Source organism: Rhinopithecus bieti, unplaced genomic scaffold (assembly GCF_001698545.2).
Source record: "Rhinopithecus bieti isolate Rb0 unplaced genomic scaffold, ASM169854v2 scaffold_32083, whole genome shotgun sequence".
Taxonomy (NCBI): Eukaryota; Metazoa; Chordata; class Mammalia; order Primates; family Cercopithecidae; genus Rhinopithecus; species Rhinopithecus bieti.
Genome location: NW_016814096.1, coordinates 1,485,343 through 1,510,822, shown reverse-complemented (window position 1 = coordinate 1,510,822; position 25,480 = coordinate 1,485,343). Strand labels below are relative to the sequence as shown.

At 38.4% G+C, this 25,480-nt stretch overlaps 2 protein-coding genes across 5 annotated transcripts in view; both read left to right on the top strand.

Moving 5' to 3' along the window:
* Window positions 1-18,249, top strand: part of FBXO3 (F-box protein 3) — a 33,834-nt gene extending 15,585 nt beyond the window's left edge. The window contains exons 4-11 of one of the 3 annotated variants that reach the window (XM_017849695.1): window positions 600-714; window positions 3,210-3,414; window positions 4,690-4,735; window positions 7,581-7,665; window positions 8,518-8,640; window positions 10,288-10,403; window positions 11,860-12,050; window positions 17,111-18,249. In XM_017849695.1, the coding sequence (XP_017705184.1) occupies window positions 600-714; window positions 3,210-3,414; window positions 4,690-4,735; window positions 7,581-7,665; window positions 8,518-8,640; window positions 10,288-10,403; window positions 11,860-12,050; window positions 17,111-17,287 (1,058 nt within the window). In that variant the 3' untranslated portion in view covers window positions 17,288-18,249. Of the gene's footprint in view, window positions 1-599; window positions 715-3,209; window positions 3,415-4,689; window positions 4,736-7,580; window positions 7,666-8,517; window positions 8,641-10,287; window positions 10,404-11,859; window positions 12,051-13,126; window positions 15,166-16,025; window positions 16,831-17,110 lie in introns of those variants that run through there. The other 2 variants (XM_017849694.1, XM_017849696.1) reach the window with 2 other exon arrangements.
* A 2,561-nt stretch (window positions 18,250-20,810) lies between these two features.
* The window catches only part of CD59 (CD59 molecule (CD59 blood group)), a 23,432-nt gene continuing 18,762 nt past the window's right edge, over window positions 20,811-25,480 (top strand). Inside the window, exons 1-2 of one of the 2 annotated variants that reach the window (XM_017849692.1) lie at window positions 20,818-20,939; window positions 23,324-23,368. The gene's annotated coding sequence lies outside the window, so the exon portion shown is untranslated. Of the gene's footprint in view, window positions 20,940-23,323; window positions 23,369-25,480 lie in introns of both variants that reach the window. The other variant, XM_017849693.1, reaches the window with a different exon arrangement.

The following is a 25,480-nucleotide window of genomic DNA, read 5'->3' as shown; positions in this document are numbered from 1 at the left end:
TTTGTTGTCAATATTCAGCAAGAGGTTTAGTCCAACAACCTGGTGGGCTGCTGCTGAATGTCGATCTCTTCTCTTGGTATTTGTCATTATTTCTCACTTCTCAAAAGCTTGAATATGTGGCAAATTTACAAACATGCAAAATAGAGTTCAAGTTAATGGCCTCCTCACACATGAACCCATACCTTATGTCCTATATTTCCCATTGAGAGTCAATGTTAAAACTCTTAAGTAACGTCAGTTTAGAGAACTTGCAGGGGTTTTGTTGTTATTATTATTTTTTAATAAAGCAGTATGAATGTTTTAGATTTAGGCACTTTAGAGGTTTGTGTTATAATGTGAAAACATTATTGTGGATCTCATTGGTACCCACTTTCCATGTTTTACTAAGTGCCAGTGTTTTCCCTGTTGGGAGGAAACTAAGAAATTTGCTTGCTCAGTGCTTCAAATTAGGTTTCAATTCATTTCCCTCTATTTCAGCCGTAGATTTTGGACAGAATTCACTCACTCCAAGATTGTTTCATTAGTTAGCAGATAGATTGCATTTCTTCTTAGATTTAAGGTTGTTTCTTCACAATTCACTCTTTTTTGTGCCTTTATAGAGGGTGCTCGAGAGGAAGACCTTGACGCTGTGGAAGCGCAGATTGGCTGCAAGCTTCCTGACGATTATCGATGTTCATACCGAATCCACAATGGACAGAAGTTAGTGGTTCCTGGGTAAGATATTCAATGTTTTGGTTATTTTTAATGATGCAAGTTATTTTTTAGAATGAAAGTAAATAAATTGTATTTGTAGTTACCCTTAACAAATTAAAGACGCATGGAATTCCCTCTTTCTCCTTTATAGCAATCCATAAGACAAAATCAATAGCTTGAATTAGATTTTACCAAAATAAATATATCTCATAAAAACACAGTTTCTATCAATGTACTTGTATAGTTAAAATGAAGTCTGGTATGGGATGGGAGATGGGACATACAGTAAAGGTATGTGCGATATATTTTAACCAAATTCTTCAGAACTCTTGAAATGTGTATCTTATTACAGGCCAGGCAAATTATTTTGGGAGCTTGATGCAAATTCTACCTACTCTACATGTAAAGAGCAATCATTTGTCCAGAGCTGCATACACTACACTAAAGAAAATTGTTTTGTCATATTAAACACAGTCTATAGTTGAATGGCCTGTTTAAAATTTAATTCTAAAAAGTGAAGTATTTATTGTGGAGCTTTTTTTTTTTTTTTTTTGAGACAGGGTCTTGCTCTGTCTCCCAGCCTGGAGTGTAGTGGCGTGACCTCAGCTCACTGCAGTCTTGACTCCCCTGGCTCAAGCGACCCTGCCACCTCAGCTGTCCCATTAACTAGAAGTACAGGCGCACCATCACGCCTGGCTACTTTTTTGTATTTTTTATAGAGATGGGGTCTTGCCATGTTGCCCAGGCTGGTCTTGAATTCCTGGGCTCAAGCACTTCCTGCCTCAGCCTCCTAAAGTGCTGGCATTACAGATGCAACCCACGCATCCAGCCTTTTTTTTTTTTTTGCCAAGAGATGATGTCTTGCTATATTGCCAGGCTAGTGGTATTTAACTCCTGGGGTCAAGCAATCTTCCTGCCTCTGCCTCCCAAGTAGCTGGGGCTACAGGCATATACCACTGTGCCTGGTTCAGCTTTATTTTTTTTTATTAAGATTTGTTTTACAAACTTATTATTTTAAATTTTTATTTATTATTATTATTTTTAGAGATGGGGTCTTACTATATTGCCCAGGCTGGTCTTGAACTCCTAGGCTCAAGGGACCCTCCTGCTTCAGCCTTCCAGCCAACCATATCCACCTTACATGGTAGAACTCTTGGGTAAAAGTGGACCATGCAGTAGTCACCAGAATTCACCCACAGTTTTAGAAGGCTGTGCTTTTAATGGGCCTACTCCTTTTGCACTTTTATGAAAGTCAGCTATTTCAGAGACATTGTGCTTGTGAAATGCTAATAAGAATTTAAGGAGAACTTTGCATTGTTCTTATTGGAACCTGGTGTTCCTTTGTATGTGAAGAATCATGTGAGACTCTGTTACAATTTCAGATGAGGGTTGAATGAGTATAGGGAATCCCGGAGGTAATCACATTGAGATTACAAGGTAGTCTTCAGAAATCAAATATTGGGGGCAGGGCACGGTGGCTCATGCCTGAAACTAGCTCTTTGGGATGCCAAGGCAGGAGGATTGCTGAAGTCAGGAGTTCAAGACCAACCTGGGTAGCATAGCAAGATCCTGCCTGTCTCTATAAAAAATTAAGTTAAAAACAATTCGCCAGACTTGGTAGCATGCACCTATAGCTCCAGCTACTCGGGACCTGTGGATCTCTTGAGCTCAGGAGTTTGGGGCTGCAGTAAGCCATTGCACTCCAGCCTGGGTGACAGAACAAGATCCTGACTCAGAAAAAGAAAGAAATCAAATACTGGGCATGGGTCAGAAACAGAAGTCAGTTAGGACTAGATGACCCTAAATTATTGGCTATTTTTTCCTATTGAACTGAAACTTGACAAAGTTGAAAAATTGTCAGATTTTAAGAGCAAACAGGAGAGAACTTTATTAGAAGAGTTGCCCAGAACCGACATGACAAATAGGTCATAAATTGCAACCCAGGGATTTTTATCTATACATGGCTCAAGCATTGAGACTTAGGAATCTCATCAAGGAATACCTTGATACCTGTATTGCTATTTGTATATTTAATGAGATTAATCTATACCCCAGGCATCCAACTTTGTGAAAATTTGGACAAAGTTTAAGCTGCTTTACATTTATACTCTCTGGTTGCACAGGGTAAGCCAAAGGTTGTATCAGGATAAACGCATCAGATAATTTACTTCTTTAAACATTAAATTGGCCATACATACATGGCTAGCAGAACACCAGCAAATCAATATATCATGGCAAGATGGATTCTTGAAAACAATAAAACTGTATTTCTTTTTAAAACATTGCCATTTAGACATTTAATTAATTTTCAATTTAAATCAGAATCTTTTTTCCAATCAAAAGGGTTTGAATTAAATATTTAGAAATTATAGTGCTTTGGGTATTCCTGATTTGGAATTGTCATGTTAATTAGTACTCATAAAGTTGTGAGTGGGAAATTATTATTCATCAGAAAGATGAAGCACAGCTGTTTGGCACTGCTGTGTATTACATGTTTGAGTCTGTATGCTCCTCAGGTTATTGGGAAGCATGGCACTGTCTAATCACTATCGTTCTGAAGATTTGTTAGACGTCGATACAGCTGCCGGAGGATTCCAGCAGAGACAGGGATTGAAATACTGTCTGCCTTTAACTTTTTGCATACATACTGGTTTGAGTCAGTACATAGCAGTGGAAGCTGCAGAGGGCCGAAACAAAAATGAAGTTTTCTACCAATGTCCAGTAAGTAGAACGTGTGTTTAAATATGGCATTAAGATGTATTCTGATGGTTGTATAAATGCATGCATTAGGTATTTTCAGGATTGTAGAATGGGTATAGAATATTATGCATTTTAGTCATAGACCTCTCTAACTAGAGTTAATATTCTGACATAATGGCATGGAACTCAAGAGAAAACTTGACAGTTGGACATAAAAAACTAGTGTAAATACAGAGGAAAAGCTACGATTTGTCTTAAGGTATTTTAAGGAAAACTAATGAGGAGCTTTTTGTTGAAGTAATTAATTGTAATATATGTTTCAGACTTGCCAAAAATTTAGCCTTTGAACATCCTTTGATTCATGCTTTGAGTGCAGTAGAAACTTTTAAAACTTTCTTCAGTGAGTATTTGACATATCGAAAATGTAGTTCTTTTAGGAGACTTTTATTATTTTAATGTAACCACAGAAAATATTATGGTATTGGTTTCATTTAATAAAAATGAAAAAATAATTTTAAGTTCTCAGTAATTTCTCAGTTACACACCCTCTGCCTTCATTTTGCCTTGATATGAACTTTTACTCAAAAAAGGAATTTAAAATATAAAATCTACATTTTGGCTGGGTGTGGTGGCTCACGCCTGTGATCTCAGCACTTTTGGAGGCTGAGGCGGGTGGATCAACTGAGATCAGAAGTTTGAGACCAGCCTAGCCATCATGGCAAAACCCCATCTCTACTGAAAAAAAAAAAAACCACAAAAATTAACCAGGTGTGGTGGCGCACGCCTGTAGTCCCAGCTACTTGGGGAGGCTGAGGCAGGAGAATTGCTTGAATCCAGGAGGCGGAGGTCATAGTGAGCTGAGATCAAGCCACTGCATTCCAGCCTGGGCAACAGAGCAAGGCTCCCTCTCAAAAAAAAAAATAAAAAGAAAATGCTTTTCGTAGTTGAGACTTGTGACTCTACATAACATTTTACATATTTAAAGAGCTTTTATAGCTTTTAACTTTTTAAAGCATTTTCATACTTTTTATCTCATTTTTGACTTGATGTCTCTGTAAGGTTGTAAGGATGGTAGTTTGGTCTCTCCATTTACTGAGAAGAGTGAGTAACCTAGAATTGTTCAGATCTCTTGACTCTGATTCAGAACCCTTTCTTCTAGGATAACAAGCCATATATCTTCTTATCTCAACTTTATTTTTATCTATTTTGCCTCATCTCCAGGGAAAGATACAGATAATGAACAATGAAAAATTAAGTAAAATATGTTTTATCGATTGTATTCTTTTTCTCACCTAGGACCAAATGGCTCGAAATCCAGCTGCTATTGACATGTTTATTATAGGTAGGAAAGAAAAAAGTCTTTTTTCCCCGCTTCTTCTTCCTGGATATCATAAAAAAATTAAATTGGTAAAAACTTTTTCAGCTACTTTAGCAGCTGGCAATTTCATACTTGGATTTCTTTAAGGTTTGCTGGTTTATAAAGTACTGCATCTAGGTTTTCATTAGAACAGTTTTTGTATTGAATATTTTAATTTTGAAAAAAGCCAATCCATATACAATCTCATGCTCTGAGGACTCTTCTATAAGGCAATGAAATATGCAGAATTGCTGTGAATGTGTATATATTTTTCTTAACGCACGTGTATTATTCATTATATTCATGTATAATTGGAGATACAGATATATAAAGCAGCTTTAAACTTTTTCTCTTTTGGTGCTAATGCAGTAGCATTAAGATACTAAGTCACGTTAGAGACCTCTAAAGCAACAGTGTTTAGGGACTAATTTAAACTCTATACCTCATAAACTCCTTGGTACAACTAGTTTTTCTTGGCCTTAAAAGAGTATTTCATATGGGTTTTGAGAACCCTTCAATTTGTAAGTAACTACAGCTCACCCCTTTGCTATTTATCCCGTCTTGTCTTGTTTGGATTTTGGTCATCTAGAGAAGCTTCCAGACTGTCCATTCTGCTTTTTAAGGGTACTGACTGACATATATTAAACATCCCCATATATGAATAGTAAAGGGTCCTTATAGACTAAGGCATTTGTATTCAATTCTGTCTTCTCATTGGAACTTTGAACAATGAACAGTGTATCTCATTGGAACTTTGAACTGTATTTGTTCCATACTATGGCACATTCCATGTTCGTGGTGTACTTCACAATATCAAGATCTCACCCTTACCTAGTAAGTTATAAAAAGCTTTTAAATATAGGTCCTAGCTTTCAGCTCACTCTGACTCATGTGGTCTCTGGTTTCTAAGTTAAGCACTCTCTGGAGCTGTTTCCTGTGCTCATTGCCCTCATTGGTATTTTTGCATAGCACACAGTTTCAGAGATTACCATAGTGGCTGTGGTCCAGCAGTGCTACTCAGTTTATAAATGAAAGGCAGCCAAGTGCTAAGGTAAGCTGCTGCCCAGCCTCTGTGAGTTCCTTACTCTTAGTTTGGTGCTCGTCTGACATGGTGTGTAGAACCTCACCACTCCAGCAGAGTACTAAGGTGTAATAATACTATGCCAGTAGCTGGGATTTCTCTTAAAATGGGAGAGCAAAGCAAAAGATTGAGAGACACTAAGAAGAGATGAGGTGGGAAGTTAATGCGGGGAGAAAGGACGAAAAAGGAGCTTCCTTTCAGCTGCCTTGATAAAGCTCCAGAACCATCAGAGAGACCCCAACATATGGGCTCACTTTAAAAGGTAAATTACCTTAGAACATATAAATTGCATCTTGATTCAACTAAGTTTGTTTAGACTGGTAACACACAAAATGGCATATCCTGGTGTTCAGTGTGCTATTAATAGATATTTAAGAAAACTGGAATCTGTCAGATAAGTTTAGTAGTGAATGCAGCCTAGTCTGTCCTCATCTTAAAGAATACACTCTGGTACGTATTGTAATAAAATAAGGTAGATTAAAATACACCGTACCAATCTTTTTATGCAAACCACAAATTTGTCTCTATATAACATTTTTTCCACAAAATATACATATATATGATTTTTTAAAATTCAGAGAAGTTACTAGTGCTAAAAATGTAAAATTATACCCTCTATGAATTTGAATGACATTATATAGCTTCTTAATATCTTACTTAAAGTAGGTACATGATCAATGAACCTTGAATACAAGTGTTTAATAAATAATGGGTCAGAATGGGTCATTAATAGATATTGAGAAAAGAGCCAACTATTATAGTTTCCCTTCTCTCAGCTGATGCCTTTTAAAAGCTTAAAGCCTTGTACCATTAGATATAAGCCAAAATGTATCTTCTATCATTCCCTAAATAGAATAATTAGTAAACACTATAAATTTAGCATATGACATTCAGTGTGACAGAGTGTAGAAACTGGGTTAACTGAAACCAGATTACAAAGAAATTCATTGAACAAAATTAATTAAAGGACTAATATGTTCTAGGCACTGAGATGTATTAACAGTAAATAATGGGGGGTCTGACAGACTTATGTTAAATATTACCTAGAAGGAGTAAACATTATTAATTCATGTAAATACTTGTTCTAGTTCCAATCATTAGATCACTGATATATGGTCTGGACTAGACTGTTCCAGTAATCCTTTTCTGCTTTGAACCGGTCACTAAGAATATGGAGGACCGCTGTGCAATTAAATCTATAATAGTGTGCAACTAGACCACTTTGGGATTGGCCGGATGCACAGAACTCCACAATGCCATGTCCCTGGTAGATGTCCAGACTGAGTCTGGCTTCTGCTAAAATTTTGTGCTTGAGTCAGGATGTACCTGGACCAGGGAAGTCTGAGAAGAGGTGCTGATATTTTTCTTGTAGTTTCTTCCTAGACATAGCTGTATATTCTTTGTTCTATATGTTCAATAAATTACAGACAGAAGGTTTTTCATTCTTGTACCAGAATGAATTAAAGTTTAAAATTTGATTAATTGTAAGTGTAAAAAAATAGTTTGAAGGTCATTGGCGGATTCTCTAACAATAGTTGGGGGGATGAAAAGGGGAAGAATCCCAAGGAAATAAGGTAGATAGAATTGAGAATAGAAATTGACCTTATAAATGATTAGCACAATTATATCTATAAATGTTTCTAGTTTTGGTATCATATTGTAAAGTATAGAGGAATTACAATTGTTTCCTATATAGATTTTACAAAACTATTTGTTCTTTTCTTTTTTTCTCCCTTTCCTGGTTTATAGGTGCTACTTTTACTGACTGGTTTACCTCTTATGTCAAAAATGTTGTATCAGGTGGCTTCCCCATCATCAGAGACCAAATTTTCAGGTATTTTATTTAGGTCTTTTTGTATTGAAATGACTGTAAATCAGAAAAAAATGATAAGTCACAGATCATGAAATGAAGTTTCCCAAGAAGGTTGATAATAAAACCTCTCTATCGAGATTGATAATAGAAGATTGTCTTCAATCTCACTATTTTATTCTCACCTTAAAGCCAAACATCTAAATGCTTAGACAACTGGTCTTTTCCTATCCGGAAGAATCAAGAAAAGGTGATTTTGATTTAGAAACTATGGGTTAATAGTATCTATATAATTTATTTTTGAAAAAAAAACAAAGTTATTTGGCAACTGATAGATTTATTATGAATAGCAAGTCAGTAACTGTTAATTCCTGGCAAATATTTATTATCTCTAAATGGAACATTCAGGTATTTTAGATAGTATTGGAGGTAATACTGGTTCATAATAGCCTGGTTGGCAGAAATGATAGACTGATTATACATTAGAGGCTTCTGGGAACAGCATACTTGCACATTTTTATCGTCAGAGCCATCATTTAGCATTAGCCATCATGTAGCTGGGTTTTCAGATGTCCTAAAAGTTTCCTTAGCCCTGGAAACTGAATAAGCTCAATTTTGTTTCCAAGCTAATTACCAGTCTATTATTGGAACCACTGATCATTGAACCTTGATTGCTCTCATTACTGATCCAGAGTTACCAAGGTTTTATCGTTTCTTTCTAGTTTCCTTCTAAGTTTAATAGGACTATACCCAAATATTATTGAACTTTTCTGGGTCTGAAATATGATTTAAATTTTTCGTCCTAAAGTATAACCTATTTTGCATTGTATCTTTTAAATCCTGTAGATTTTAAATGTTTAATTTTAAATTACCTAGATATGTTCACGATCCAGAGTGTGTAGCAACAACTGGGGATATTACTGTTTCAGTTTCCACATCGTTTCTGCCAGAACTTAGCTCTGTACATCCACCCCACTATTTCTTCACATACCGAATCAGGTGAGAATTTTAAATGGGGTCGCCTTTCAGTTAATGGTGGGATATATCCAATGGACATGTTGCTATTGTCCCATTTGACATGATATGTAAGACACATTTTGAAAGAATTTGCTGAAATTGGGAGGAAGGTGGATACATTTTCTATAAGATAGTGGTCGTGGAGGACTTGGACTTCATATTAACCTCTAAGTTATTTAAGTTATTTCTTGAAAATATACTGGGTATTAAGTATTGTGCCAGATACTGTGGAAATGGACCACTAAGTTGTAGTCGTCATTAAAGCTCTAAGTTGTAATGCATTCTAGAAGCTGTCAAATTGCCATAATAAAGTCATGCACTTTAAATTTCATCTGGCCTATTTATATTCAATTAAAAAATCTAATAAATGTGTATTGCGTGCTTCATGGATGCCAGACGTAGTGTTAGACATTGAATTTTATTAAATAAGAAGCAAATATTTTAAATTTATATTACTTAGAAGTATTCTGTGCTATGACACAAAGATAACTCATTGCCCTAAGGGATTAAGGATACTGTGTTTTAAAATATATTTTTATGTGTTTTATGTTATATATAAGTATATTTTAAAATACACATACATGCATATATGCATACTGGAAGTATTTTAGTAAAATATAACTACCAGAAAGTATCCTAGGATTTAGATACTGTATGCAACCTTTGCTATATCCAAGTACACATGTATAGATATTTGTTGTTTTACTTGTTTGATTTAGATCCTGCCTAGGATTGATATGTGCTCAAAATAAACATATCAACGCATACTTATAGGATACTCAGAGTGAAAATAAGAGACACCAGATTCCTAGGGAAAGGGGAAAGCGATAGCATTGAGAAACAGAGTCAAAGTGTAATCCCAGGCTGGATGTGGTGGCCCACGCCTGTAGTCGCAGCACTTTGGGAGGCCACGGTGGGAGGATTGCTTGAGCTTAGGAGTTCAAGAACAGCCTGGACAACATAGTGAGACCTTGTCTCTACAAAAATTTCAAAAAAAATTAGCCTAGTATGGTGGCACATGCCTGTAGTCCCAGCTACTGGAGGGGCTGAGGCAGAAGGATGGCTTCAGCCTAGGAGGTCAAGGCAGCAGTGAGCCCAAGATTACGCCACTGCACTCCAGCCTGGGTGGCAGAGTGAGACACTGTCTCAAAAAAAAAAAAAAAAAAAGTGTAATCCCAGTAACTGGTGACATTTTGCCTTACACTGTCTAGAAACTAATGGAAAAAAGGGAAATGGGTTGTATAGCCTTATGCCGTTAAAGAGAGACTTTCAGTTCTCCAGAAGTTTTTCATGGCACTATCTTCTAGAAAGCATTTGCCAAATTGATCTTTATTTGAACAGCAAAAGATTGTTGTTACCATTATGTTGCATATTTTATGTTGCCCTTTCTATTGTTGATCCACACTAACAGTCAAATGCGTACGTTGAGTGAAAGCATTTTGTAGGGGATCCAGCTCATGAAGCCAGTGTCTTTGAGAACTTAGAAAAATAGATGGCTAACATGGACTTTGGGTTGGGTTTCTTAATTTTTTGGAAATTTTTCTTCATAGTATTAGCCTGTGTACTGTATCTCTTAAACCAAAGAAACAAGCCAGATTTTTGTCTCTACCACCCCATTCCCTTCTCTAGGATTGAAATGTCAAAGGATGCACTTCCTGAGAAGGCCTGTCAGTTGGACAGTCGCTATTGGAGAATAACAAATGCTAAGGGTGACGTGGAAGAAGTTCAAGGACCTGGAGTAGTTGGTATGGAACCCAAGATTTAGGTTTATACATTAATTCCTTAGAAGAAATGTTAGACTTTGCATCATAAATATAACATAAAAGGTCATTATCCTATTAATTTAATCCCTTAAGCATTAACTTTTCTAAAATAATAGCAAACTCAATTATTCAGGGATTGATTTCCCTTTCTATGGATCACCTGGGGTTCTTTGCTTCTCCTTCATTTTTTTTTTAACTGGTTCATTATTCATTATATTTTGTGGGTTAGAACACATAGGGCAGAAAGGGGAAATAAATTTTGTATTGGTCATGTTTTTTTGAAGTTTGGGGGGAAATGTTAAAATTAATGGCATGAATTTTTATTGTTTGTGGATTTCAGTCACTTTAGTTGTGGTTACCATTGTCATTTGGCTTTCTTAAAGATTGTGATTATCTGAAGTCTCTGAGCCCTCAGATTCTTCAGGTTTGAATATGTGCTCCAGGAAAATAACACATTTATGCTATGTACTTCTGTTATCAGTCCTAAGCATATGCAGAATCCAGTTTAAGGTTTTCTAAATTCATTGCTATGAATAGATCTACATGTTTGCTTAACAATTTTTTTTTTCCTGGGCTTGAGTCCAGGATTTTTTTCTGGATCTAGTGCTAAGAGAGAGGCTTTATTAAAGCCACAGTTCTTTTTCTGCCATTTGGTCCAGTGGTATAAGGACTGTCCTTTGTGAGTGCCATTTTGTCTGGTCTGAATGCTTAGGATGCATCTTCAGTTTTAGGTTTTTGTTTCTTGCTACTTTAAAAATATTTAGATTAGTTTGAACTGGTGTCTGTAAGGCTTTTATTACTCATATTTTAAAGGTTGTGTCTTCAATGCCTCAAAGCTTTTGAAAAGAAACATGCCTGTTCTGTTTTGTTTGTTTTTTTTTTTCACTAGATACTTCCCACCTTCTACATTGTAGGGAATTTGAGGAATACATTTAAAAAATGTTGAGAGGGCTAGGCGCAGTGGCTCATACCTGATATCCCAGAACTTTGGGAGGCCAAGGTGGGCGAATCACCTGAGGTCGGGAGTTTGAGACCAGTCTGGCCAACGTGGCAAAACCCTGCCTCTACTAAAAATACAAAGATTAGCCGGGCATGGTGGCAGGCACTTGTAATCCTAGCTACTTGGGAGGCTGAGGCAGGAGAATCGCTTGAACCTGGGAGGTGGAGGTTGTAGTGAGCTGAGATCATGCCACTGCACTCCAGCGTGGGCAACAGAGCAAGGCTCTATCTCAAAAAAAAAAAAAAAAAAAGGTCAAGAGGAATAAAATACCTACTCATTGTCCTATCACTGTTAACATTTTGTTACATTTTTTGGAATTTTTTTTTCTAACTGTGCATTTACTATTACGTAGTTTACATAATGCCATGGAGACCATACCTTATTTATTGTAATAAATGAATTTTATACTTTGGTTTATTGTTACTGTTTTCTGTGCAGGTGAATTTCCAATCATCAGCCCAGGTCGGGTATATGAATACACAAGCTGTACCACATTCTCTACAACATCAGGATATATGGAAGGATATTATACCTTCCACTTTCTTTACTTTAAAGACAAGATCTTTAATGTTGCCATTCCCCGATTCCATATGGCATGTCCAACATTCAGGGTGTCTATAGCCCGATTGGTAAGTTAAATTTTCCTCTAGTGCTGATTTATATGACTTTGTAGGGTTAACACTGCAGATAAGGCAGGCAAGTAGTTAAGTTTATAAATTGCATTCCAGAGAATCCTAGAGATTTTGAGGAAATATCTTGGGGGTCATGTGAATTTATTGAGAGAAATGGACAAGTAAATGAGGCTCCATAGTCTCTAACCAGAGAATTTCTGCTATCTGTTTTAAAGATTCAACTTCTTTTTCACTGTTCAGTGGCCTAAATATTTTAGATTAGGAGACATACCACATTAGACCAGTTAGAATCAGCTTTAAGAGTGGGAAAACAACTTCTTACAGTGTGTTTGCTCAAACTTCCAATTTAATGTCAAATAAACAAATATTCCAGAAAGATCATTATAAAGAAAATTTAGTGTGTAGATGTGTACTTTTGGCAGTCTCTCTGGGATCATTTCTTAAGTCAACTAGGTATATTTTTAAAATCTCGTTTTTAGGGTTACCTTATGACAAGTGTAACAGTAATCCCAATCTTAGAGACTATAACATGATTAAAGAAAATTATGAAGCTCCAGTTATACAATGGGGATAAAATATGAATTATATACCCAGAGTGCAATTGAGTTGTAGGTGTTGAATCTTTGGAAAATACCCTCTAGCTTCTGGAATGACCCTGATGGATGGGTATAAATTTGGGAAGATGGACATGAAATTAATCTGACCCAGAGCTGACACATTTTCAACTCCAGTTTGGAAAGAGAAGGATGATAATGAGACTTTGGGCCATTACCTGTGTGGCATATATAGTGAAAAGAATCTACAGTGTACATTTGGAAGTGAAGATTTAGCTTTCTTCCCAGTGGAGGAATGCCAGAAACTGTATTTCCAGTACTGGGAATTTGCTACTTAGGATAACAGAATTCCTTTTTTGACTGCCTCAGTATCTGTATGAGTTTGGAATAATCTTATCCTTAAATGTTTGATATGATTCATCAGTGAAGTTATCAGGGGCTAGAGTTCTGTTTGTGGGAAAATTTTGAAATTTGAATTTAATTTCTTTAATATTCATTTTCTATTTCTTCTTGTTTCAGTTTTGGTAATTTGTGCCTTTCAAGGAATTTGTCCATTCCATCTAAATGTTGAATTTATTGGTATAAAGTTATTGACAGTATTCCCTTGATATCCTTTTAATGGCTACAAAAGCCATAATCACATGTCTTCTTTTGTTCTTAATATTGTTAATTTATATCTTCTCTTTTGTTCATTGCTTTAGCTAGGGGTTTATAATTTTTATTGATCATGTAAAGGAGCAACTTTTGGTTTTACTAATTTTCTCTATTTGCTTATTTTCTATTGCATTGATTTCTGCAGTTATCTTTATTTCTTTTCTTCTACTTTGAGTTTAATTTGCTTTTCTTCTAGCTTTTTTAAGGTAGAAGTTTATGTTAGTAATTTCAGACCTTTTTTCTCTCCAAGCACTGTTTTAGCTGCATTTCACAAGTTGTGATATGTTTTCATGAACATGTAGTTCAAAATAGTGTTAGATTTCCCTTGTAATTTAATTTTGATGTATGACTTTTCTAGAAATGTGTTAATTTTCAAACATTTGGGGAGTTTTCAGTTATCTTTTGACTATTGATTTTTTAAATTTATTGTGGTTAGAGAATTTGCTCTGTATTTTCAATCCTAAATATTTTATGGCCCAAAATTATGGTTTATCTTGGTAAATGATCCTTGTATATTTGAAAATAATGTACATTCTGCTATTTTGGGGAATATTATTCTACAAATGATAGGTCAAATTGGTTGACAGTGTTTTCAAGTCTTCTGTATACTTGTTGATTTTTTTTTTTTTTTTGGTCTTTGTCTTATCAACAAGTAAGAGATGATTGTTGAAATCTCCAAATATAATTATAGTTTTTTGCTTCTCTTTTTAGGTCTGTCAGGTTTGCTTCATGTATTTTGAAGCTGTATAATTATATGCAAATATGCTAAGGATTATGATGTATTTTTAATGACATAATTCTTTCATCATTATGAAATCTCCATCTTTATTGCTGAAATATTCCTTGTCCTAAAGTTTAAAGAGCATTGAGGTTTGTTTCGGTAGGCAGTTGAGTTACTATTGGGTCAACTTGATCCTTTGGCATCTTGTTTGTTTTTAATGTTTGTTAGGGTGGGTGTAAAGTAGTCTTTATTTAAGGACAGCGGTTGTCAACTTTCAGTCTCATGACCCCCTGAAACTCTAAAACTTATTGAGGACTCCGAAGAATTCTTGCTTATGTTGATTGTATTAACACTTACCATATCAGAAATTAAAACTGAGAAAGTTTTACAAGATTTACTATTAGTTCCTTTTCAAATGACAATAATAAACCCATTTCATGTTCAGCTCTCCCTTAACTATGTTCTTTCTTATTAGTTTTCGTTTCCTTCTAACCACAAATAAACATATAAAATCTTGACCTACCTTGTGGAAAATGTTTTCTCTCAAGGATGAGAAATAAAATGAGAATTCTGGACTGACTTCTTATCGACATTAAAAAAGCCATGGGGGTTGTATTTGTTGACCTTTCCTGTTTGAACATTAGTTTCCTGATATGGAGAATTGTTCTGCTTTTTCATCCTCTACCAGTCTGATTAATTCGTAGGCTTAACACTTCCTTTTTCTTTCTCCTTGGAATGCCTCTTGGAAATATGCATTAGTTGGTCTTATGTCTTTTCTTAGTCTAGGTGGTATGCGTGTTTGGCTTGTTGGGGGCACTTTTAGAGGCTCCGGCTGCACATTTCCACTCCTCTCTGTGTGTTCCTTTCTGCATCTGCTGTTTGTGTGTGTACACTTTTTTTCTGAGCAATCTCTCTCCTTAGCCACATTGAGTTCTTTAACAGTTTTTCTGTTTTCTTCTTCATTAAGATAATTAATAATCATACTACTCAGATAACATGTTTTAGAACTTCCCAAGCCTTTGCCTTTCCCACCTTTTGGACCTCCTAACTGAATTTCAAAGTCTTCATTCCTTAGATTAAAAAAATAAATCCAAAGATAAAAAGAATGTAATATCTTATAAGTCATATCAGTGTATATTTTCTCTGTTATTGTTAGTGTTATAATAAATCCTAAGTGACACAATTCCTTTCTCCTACATTAATTGATTTGCTTGTACAACAGCTATTTATTGAGTACTGTGATAAACAATATAATCAAATTCCCTGCCTTGGAATTTACATTCCAATTCAAAGAGACAAACTGTAACAATAAACACTGTGTCCTTATATTAAGTAGTAATAAGTGCTGTGGAGAAACAGCAGAGTAAAAGAGATAAAGAATGTATTGTTAGGTTGTTCTAATATAAAGAGGGGTCAGGAGAGGCCTCAGTGACATTTAAGCTGAAACGTGAAAGGAGCAGAGGGAATTAGGTGGATATGTGGGAGACGAGTGTTTGAAGCAAAGGAGCAGCACATGTGGAGGTTCTGAAACAATAATGCATTTGGTGTGCTTGACCCAAGGAGGCCAGTATAGCTGGAGTGCAGTGAACAACAGGGAGAGGGGCTGGAGATGAGATCAGAGGGATAATGGGGTGCTGGATCACGCAACACCATGAAAGCCTTGGTGGAAGGACTCTGGCTGACATCATGCCCCAGGTTGTCCCGTACTTTCCAGAGTACCAAGTAGGTCCTTGCTGTTCAGAATTCTGTTCAATGTAGCAACTCCTTTCATTGTGTCTTCAAATGTGTGAGAGAGAACATTGACAGCAGAGTAAGTCATGGCTTGAGTAGAGACATTGCATGGGCAGAATTGACATTTCCAAGAGATACTCAGATGCATGTTCAACATCACTACTGTCCTAATCTGAAAGCCTCCAACAAGGTAATTTAAAAATAGAGGCTGTCATTTCCCTCCAGTGTGGGTTGATCTTAGGTATGTACTTAAAATGAATTGGCAAAGTGACACTGTGATTTCTGAGTTAGAAAAAGGTAATATTCCTTCAGCCTAGAGTTCTCTCTCTCTCTCCTGGGACATGTGTCTTGGACACCCTGAGCCACCATGTAAGAAGTCCAGCTACCATGAAGCCGTCATGCAGAAGAGACCATGTAGAGACATCACATAGAGATAGAGAGAGGCACCCAGGAGCCCCAGCTGTTTCAGATTCCAGATATTTCGATCATCACGCACGGGTACCAGAGATGTGAATGAAGACGCTCGTGAGATGACTGCAGTTCCACCTACCATCTGACTGCAACATCACGGGAGACCCCAACCCAGAACCACTCCACTGAATACCTCCCAAATACCAACCCACATGAACCATGAGAGATAATAATGACTGTTGTTGTTTCAAGCCACTAAAAAAATAAAAGTATTTTTTTAAAAAGTAGAGGCTACTGATGGTTGAATTGAAATGATGTGTCTTTATAGTAGGAGCTCAATAAAAATGTTAGACTTCTTGTTGACAGTGCATAAAAGTTACCAGTAGAGGTCATACTTGATTAATATTTTCATATCCTCTTTTCTGTAAGTATATAGATTAATAATTATTATTCAGTGTATGAATATAAGTTCAGTAAAACAGTATCTTGGATTGTTACAAGTGGTCTGTTTGCTACCTTCTATGAATTACCAGCTACTGTATAAAAAATAAGTACTGGCTTAGTGAAATATTTATCCATTAAAACCATACTGAGCCGGGCTGCGTCGCATGCACCTGTAGTCCCAGCTACTCGGGAGACTGAGGTGGGAGAATTGCTTGAGCCCAGGAGTTCGAGGCTAGCCTAGGCAACATAGCAAGAACTCGTCTCTAAGAAAATTTTAAAATAAACAATTTTTTTAAAAAGAAGATTTTCCATTAAACAACAACAACAAAAACCACACTGAGCATTATTTAACACAAGATACAAAATCCACTCCAGAATCTTGCATCAGCATGTGTGTTGTGAGAATGCACTGTTCAAGTCTATGGAAATTCATATTTGCCATGTCTGGTGGTTTGAATTCTAGATAAATGAGAATTTACATGAAATAACTGTAAAAAACTGATAGATGCTCTTCTTATCAAAAGATTGTTTTCTCTTTAAAGGAAATGGGTCCTGATGAATATGAAGAGATGGAAGAAGAGGAGGAGGAGGAAGAAGAGGAAGACGAGGATGATGATTCAGCAGACATGGATGAATCAGATGAAGATGATGAAGAGGAGAGACGGAGGAGAGTCTTTGATGTTCCCATTCGCAGACGCCGTTGCTCACGCCTTTTTTAGCAAGCCTTCTGCTGATGGAAGCACTAGGATGATTCTAGGCTGTTAAATAGATTTCTCAATAATGTAAATAACTAATTTGTTCTCTGCATATAGCAGGAAAACTAGCATGAAATATTGTTTCAGGCCCTGGGTTCTATGTGACACTACATTAGGAATTGGATTGTTTGGGTTTGCTTTGTGTTTTTGAGGTAGAGGAGGAAATGGGAATCTTTTTTTTCTCTTCCAGGAGTCAATGGAAGAATAGTTCTCTAGCTAAGGAGCAGACATACCTTTGTTTTAAAATATTTTATACTTACAAAAATCTAGAAAGGGAGAGGGAATTGTTTTGAATAAGGATTTAAAATACCCGCACAAGGATAGAGAGAAACTATGTGACTGATTCTGTGAAAAGACTTGCAGTTGTGAGTTATTTAGAAATGATCAAAATTTGTAATTAGGCTAATCCATTTAGTGATTCCTAATATTTTGTACTCACAGAGAACTAATTGACTAAACAACTTGAACGCTAGTGGTTTGTCCTTAGACAATCTGTCTTTGAATTTAAAGTCTTTATCGCTAAGACCTTGACTTTAAATTTTTCATCACTACGACCTTGAATTTAATTTCAGGTCTTCAACATGATGACCTTGAATTTAATTTAAAGCCTTCAACACTATGCGCTTTATCACATTATTCACAGATGCATTTTTGAAATGTAGTATGTAAAAGTATGTAATGTGCTGTTTATTAACAAAAGATCATTCACAACATCTCATGTAGTTTAAATTTGTAAATACTGCTGCTGTTTTGGTTCTCCTTTATACATTTGACTGTCTTTGTGATAAGTGACATGAATTTTATGTTAGGATTAAGTATGTTTTCCTGAAACTTGGATTTTTTTTTGTAATTATATAATTGAGAGTTAAGAATGAAATCCTTCAAGTGTTAAAAAACTCACATTTTAAAAACAAATTTTGGTTCCACCTCTGTATTTTGTATAATTGCCTGTTTTCCATAAACTAGTATTAGTCAGCCTTTGCTTTTAAGGTAGAAGATGGGATGGATTCTTGGTGACCTGCTGCAAATGTAGCAGGCCCGCTCAAAGTCATCTCCTAGCTTTGACTATCCCCTCTTGTGTGTTCCACCGTCCATTTTCCCCAATAACAGTTATTTTGTAGAGAAAACTATAAGAAAAGGAAGGGGCATTCAAGGCTAAGCAGCTGCCATTAGGGACCATGAAGACAAACTTACCCTTTCATATTTCATATTAATAATCATACTACTCAGATAACATGTTTTAGAACACATATATTGTAATGGCTCAAGTAACGCAAACTACAGATCTGAATTAGCACAGTAGCAATGTGAAGAGGGAATGAAATTGAGATACTGAAATGGTAAAATAGGCAGGAATGGCTGAGTAGATGTGAGGAAGTGGAAGAGGTCAACGTCGACTCCTAGGTTTCTGTTTCATTTATGAAAAAAATGCAGGAAAAGCAGTCAGTCTTTAAAGATGAATTCAGATTTGTGCACATTACGTACAAGATGTCTGTGGAACATGTACGTGGAGACGTCCAGCAGTCAGCTGGATATGAATATTAAGATGGGGGAGTGGTCAGGGATGGAGATTGAGACTTCTGAATCATCTGCGAACACATACATTCTGAGGTAAAAGAGTAGGTACACTATTAGGTACACTATAGTCTCCCAGGGAGCACACATAGCCATGGTTCTCAGTCTAATCCTGGGATACCAAATTATTAGTGGGTAAAGGAAAAGAATCTCAAGACCAAATGGTCAAGAAACTGGGAACTAAACCAGGAGAGAGTGGCATATCAGAAGCCAAGTGTGTCAAGGAAGGAATACCCAACAGGGTGTGTGTAAGGTAATGCACACGGAAGAGCTTTGGAAATCATCTTAGGAAATACACAGTGTTAGCTGTTTTAAGGAGACATGCTTTAAATATCAAAGCAAGTCATCCTGATTTTAAAAACTCTCACTTGTATAGAGGAATACCAGGATTTGAGCACCACCAAATGGAACTCATTCCCTGACATCCCAAAGCCATCAGAATGACAGTAGGAGACACACGTCAAGACAGTTACCATATGATTTTCCCTAAAAGAGATTCAGTAATCTATAATTTCCCCTGCTTAAATTTTATCTCATGCCTTCTTCCCTGACCAGTTCAACAGGAGCAGCCCTTAGATGCAATATCTTCTCACTCTTACCCTCAAAGTGTGTCTCATGCTTTCCAACAGAGGCCATCCTCCTGGAGGAAGACTTGTACTTTTGGCCTGTAGCCCCACCCTCCCTCCTATGGCGTTCTTACAGCCAGTTCTTCAGTGAGTGGGACACTTTCCAAATATAATAGCAAATGGAAACTTCTAATTACATCTGCACATATTAATGTTCCAAATGGTGGTTCCGGTTCTGGTGAGTGCTTATAATTTTTTGTTACCTCAGCATCCATTTTCAAATAGGTTTAACTTTTAATAACAGAAGCAGGTCTCAATCACCATTGACAGTTTCCAATACTATATCCCACGCAAATGGCTCCAGCTGGTGGCCAGAGATAAACATGAAGTGACGTGATATTAAGGCACTGCTGCAGCTTCAAACTCCGGTTCAAGTTCCTCCCGCCTCTGCCTTTTCACCTGCTTGCTTTAAATCCACCAGTTAGAGCTCTCCAGAGGAAACTTATCTGGATAAAGTTGCTGGCCCAAAGGTGGGTAGGTGGGTCCCTCCCTCCCCTCTCCCTGTGCTCCCTGATCTCCGTGTGTGTGTGTGTGTGTGTGTGTGTGTGTGTGTGTGTGTGTGTGTTCTGTAGGCATGCTGTGTACCACCCAGGGCCCCTAAGTACTAAAAACTCTAACTTTCACACCGCTGTGTCTGAAACCATGCCTACAATCCAGTCCCTGAGGGCGAGGCCACCCTGAAGGGACAGACTCATGCAGGCGGATCCCCTGCTCTTGCTCTTCTGTCCCTGTCGCTGGTGGCTGCTAGGGAACAGTAGCTACCAGCTAAGTTGATAGAGACACTGAAAGAGGTTCATTCAAAACAATGGTCCCTGAGCAGCCCAGTAAGCTTTTAAACGCATAACATTTTGCTTGGGTTTCAAACAAGTCACAGGACACGGATGCGGCTGTGGCTGATGGCTATTTGGATGCTGCCCAAGCCTGGCAGCAGGAAGCAGCTTCAGACTGCAGCAGGGCCGCATAGCCCGACAGCCAGGCCTTGGGGCACCCAGGGCACCAGCAAGACGCACAGAAACGTTTTGAAAAATATTTTAATATACTTAAAAAAAAAAAAACATAAAAGGGAAAATCAGAAGTCTTTGGAAGTTTCCTACAGTTTTTATGTCCCATAGCAAATCCGAGGAGGACGCCGCAAACTTTCAGTTCCCTGGCGTTTTGAATGTGCTCATTGGGTCCTGGCCACCCGGCCTGCTCAGAACCTGGGCCAGGAGTCTGAGCTCCGCGCGAGGGGTGGAGGAAGGGGAGGGGGTTCCTGCCGAGGCGTGGCTGCGCGGTGCGGGAGCCGGGAGCCTAGGACGGCGAGGGCATCCTGAGGGGCGGATCCGGGGGCGGAGCCTTGCGGGCTGGAGCGAAGGGCTGCGGGGGCTGAGCGCAGAAGTAGTGCGAGGCTGGAAGCGGATCCCGGGCGCCGCCAGGTAAGAAGGCTCCAGGGCCTGTTGTGGTTGGGGTGGGCCGAGCCGAGGCGGCGGCGGCGGCGGCGGCATTCTGGGCCTGGGCGGAGGGTCTACGGAGGCTACCCTCGTCCTTGCCTTCCACTCGACCCCGCCGGGCGAGCCTCCCGACGCCTGGCCCTTCCGTCCGTCACCGCGGCCTGGTGTCCTGGCAGAACCCTGGCTTCATTTTATTTACGAGGAAGGAGAAACCGGGAGCGCGCCCTCTCCAGAAGCAGCCTCCTTTCCCCCGCCGGGCAGCCTCGCACCCAGGCCCACTGCCATCGCTTTCGTCTCAAGGGAAGCTCTAGCAGTTTAGAGGAACTGCGCCGGGGGAAAAGGTCAGCCCTCCGTGGTCACGGCCGTTACTCTGTCCCCTCGCGGTCTAAATGTAGAATTTTGAAAAGCAGGTGTCGGACGAAACGGACTTTTTTTTTTTTTTTTTTTTTTTTGAGATGGAATTTCGCTGTTGTTGCCCAGGCTGGAGTGCAGTGGCAAGATCTCGGCTCACCGCAACCTCCGCCTCCCGGATTCAAGCGATTCTCCTGCCACAGCCTCCTGAGTAGCTGGGATTACAGGCATGGGCCACCATTCCCGGCTAATTTTTGTATTTTTAGTAGAGACGGGGTTTCCCCATGTTGGTCAGGCTCGTCTTGAACTCCTGACCTCGTGATCCGCCCGCCTCGGCCTCCCAAAGTGCTGGGATTTACAGGCGTGAGCCACTGCGCCCGGCCGAAACGGACGTTTTAAGTACGACGTGGTGTTTTGTTCTCTTGGGTCGGCTCAGGCCGCACCCTTCTTAGAGTCTGACTGCTGACTTTTAAAAAACAACATTAACCCGGGAGGCGGAGATAGCGGTGAGCCTCTTGTTGCCCTACAGCCTGGGCAACAAGAGGGAGACTCGGCCTCAAAAACAAAACAAAACCACAAAAAACAAACAAACAAAAACCAACATTAGGCAGCGCGCCTTTTATGGCCATTTAGTGATAGCCAGGCTCTCCACTGGTCATTTCTGGAAGTATTTAACAGCACTTTGTCAGTAAAACAATAGGCTTCACTTCATAGGGTAGTTGAGATGATGGATGGAAAGCGCTCAGCACAAACGCAGTGGCTGCTAATTGTTTCAGGTGCCCTGCGATCCCTGAGCAGTTGTTCAAGTTCTCCACTCCTGGAGATTTACTCCCAGTTCCCTGAAGAAGGCACAGAGCTCAGAATGTTGAGGGAGGTGGCAACGTTTGCCAAAATGTATTAGTCCATTCTCACACTGCTATAAAGAAGTACTTGAGACTGGGTAATTTACAAAGAAAAGAGGTTTAATTGGCTCACAGTTCTTTGGGCTGTATAGGCTTCTGCTTCTGGGAAGGCCTTAGGAAACTTAGAATCATGGTGGAAGCAGAAGGGGAAGCAAACACACCTTACTTGCCGGGAGCAGGAGGAAGAGAGCAAAGAGGGGAAGTACTACACGCTTTCAAACAACCAGATTTCATGAGAACTCTGTCACAAGATAGTACTAGAGGGATGTTGCTAAACTGTTAGAAATCACCCCATGATCCAGTCACCTCCCACCAGATCCTTCCTCCAACACTGGGGATTAAAATTCACCATGAGATTTTGGTGGTGTATTAGTCCATTTTCATGCTGCTGGTAAAGACATACCCAAGACTGGGTAATTTGTAAAGAAATAGAGGTTTAATGGACTCACAGTTCCACGTGGCTAGGGAGGCCTTACAAACATGGCAGAAGGCAAAAGGCATATCTTACATGGCAGCAGACAAGAGAGAAACATGAGAGCCAAGTGAAAGGGGAAACCCCTTATAAAACCATCAGCTCTTGTGCGACTTATTCACTAGCACAAGAACAGTATGGGGGAAACCGCCCCCAGTGATTCAATTATCTCCCACCAGGTCCCTCCCACAACACGTGGGAATTCTAGGAGTTCCAATTCAAAATGAGATTTGGGTGGGGACATAGCCAAACCACATCACAAGGTCTTGCCTAATGGCTTGCATTCAATGTCATAATCATATGGGCCCTTAAAAGTAGAAGCGGCTCCTAAATATTTAATCAGAACTAACAGCTTCTTTGATAGCCCTGTTGGAAGAAACATTTCCAACCCAATCTAAAGTAACCTGGCCCTTATGCCAGGTCACCCTCTAACCCAGTGGTTCTTAGTGTGATCCCTGAACCAGCAGATACGCAACCCCCGAGTGCTGGCTCCAAATGCACATTCTTGAGCCTTACACTAGCCCCACTAAATTAAAACCTCTAGGGCTGGAGTTCTGTCATCTGCTTAAGAGCCCTCCAGGTGATTCTGATGCTCCCTAAAGTTTGAGAACCAATGTTATGACCCTCTTTTATTTTCGTCCTAGTCTTTAGCACCAGTTGGTGTAGGAGGTGAGACCTACTTCACAGCAGTAAGTATACTGATGAGTGAATTCCTTAAATGTTATTAAATAATTATTGGATGTGTTAAATGCTTTATGTTCACATTTATTTGGATTGCATATATATGTGCATACATATGTGTATTTGTGTGCATATATATAATATATATGTATATGTGTTTACATGTATATGTAATATATATTATATATGTTTATATGTAGTTGACCCTAAAACAATGTGGGGTTAGGGAAACTGACCCCCCCACACGGTTGAAGATTCAAGTTTAACTTTGACTCCCCCAGAACTTAATTACTAATAGCCTATTGTTAACCAGAAACTTTACCAATAACATAAACAGTTGATTAACACACATTTGGTGTGTTATATGTATTGCCTACGATATTTTTATGATAAAGTAAGATAAAGAAAATGTTACTTAGAAAATCACAAGGAAGAGAAAATCCGTTATAGTTCTGTACTATAGTTATTGATACCATGAGTTTATGTCATCTGTTTACAAGATGAATTACCTGTCTGAAATGGCAGGCGACCACAACTGCGGACCTCAATCTATGGTACATATCAAGCAGTTCAACTGTTTCTTTGGTAACATCATGACTTTTCTATGCTTCTTGGGAGCGTGCCCAGCATCACTAGAGGTACTCTGTATGGGTCTCATGTGTCATTCAAGTTTTACACTATTGTGCTTAACACGATAAAGAAAATACTCAAGAACTGCAAGAGATCACCTTTCACTGTGATATGCAATTTTCTAGAGAGGCAGACGGCTCACAGATAATTATCATCACATGATACTAATCCTATCCCTGATGATAAGTAGATCCTTGCAACACTTGAGCTCACTGCAGTAGCAACAGGAGGTGACTACGGCATTATTAACAGTACAGTATATACTATAGTTAATTTTATGCAGTATGATTTAATACTGCATCTTTACATTTGTTTACATTTCTCTTGACTTTGAATGTTGCCATGTATGGTCTGTGTTTGTGTGTGTAAGTTTTCATTTTTTGAGACAGGGTCTTACTCTGTCACCCAGGTGGGAGTGCAGTGGTGTGATCTTGGCTCACTGCAGCCTCAACCTCCCAAGCTCAAGCAATCCTTCCACCTCAGCCTCCTGAGTAGTTGGAACTACAGGCACACGCCACCACACCTGGCTACTTTTTTTGTAAAGATGGGGTTTTATCAGTCTGGTCTCAAACTCTTGGGCTCAAGCAATCCACCTACCTCGGACCCTCAAAGTGCTGAAATTACAGGCATGATCTACCATGTCTGGCTAACACATTTTAACTTTATAATAGATTTGTATATGTTTTTGGGTAGTGATAAAATAAACTAGTATCTATATACATTTTATGCATTCATGACATACCTAAATTTTCTAAAATTTAAAATTTTAATATTTTAAAATATTTCTAGGTTATGCAGTTTATGTAACAGTTTTTTCAATTGCAGATCTCCAAAAAATTTTCCAATATATTTTCTTTAAAAAAAAATTGCATATAAATGGACCCCTGCAGTTCAAATCTGTGTTGTTCAAGGGTCACATGTGTGTGGGTGTATATATTTAATTGATATTTGGGGAGCCGGTTGGGGTTTTTGGATGGACAGTAACACGTTTTCCTACTTAAAACAGTGGAAATAGACTCATTGCATTTTCTACCCAAATACCCAGAACATTTGCTATCTAAAACATTTTCAGGAACTTGATAAGAAGTGCCTGTATTTGCTTTTGTTTTTTTCTTGGAGATACTAAGTTTAAGCTCTTTTTTTAAAATTGTACTTTAAGTTCCGGGGTACATGTGCACAACGTGCAGGTTTGTTACATAGGTATACATGTGCCGTGTTGGTGTGCTGCTCCCATCAACTCGTCATTTACATTAAGTATTTCTCCTAATGCTATCCCTCCCCCACCCCCCAACCCCAGACAGGACCCAGTGTGTGATGTTCCCCTCCCTGTGTCCATGTGTTCTTATTGTTCAACTCCCACTTACGAGTGAGAACATGTGTTTGGTTTTCTCTTTTTGTGTTACTTTACTGAGAATGATGGTTTCCAGTTTCATCCATGTCCCTGCAAAGGCCATTAACTCATCCTTTTTCCAGCAAAGAACTATAACTCA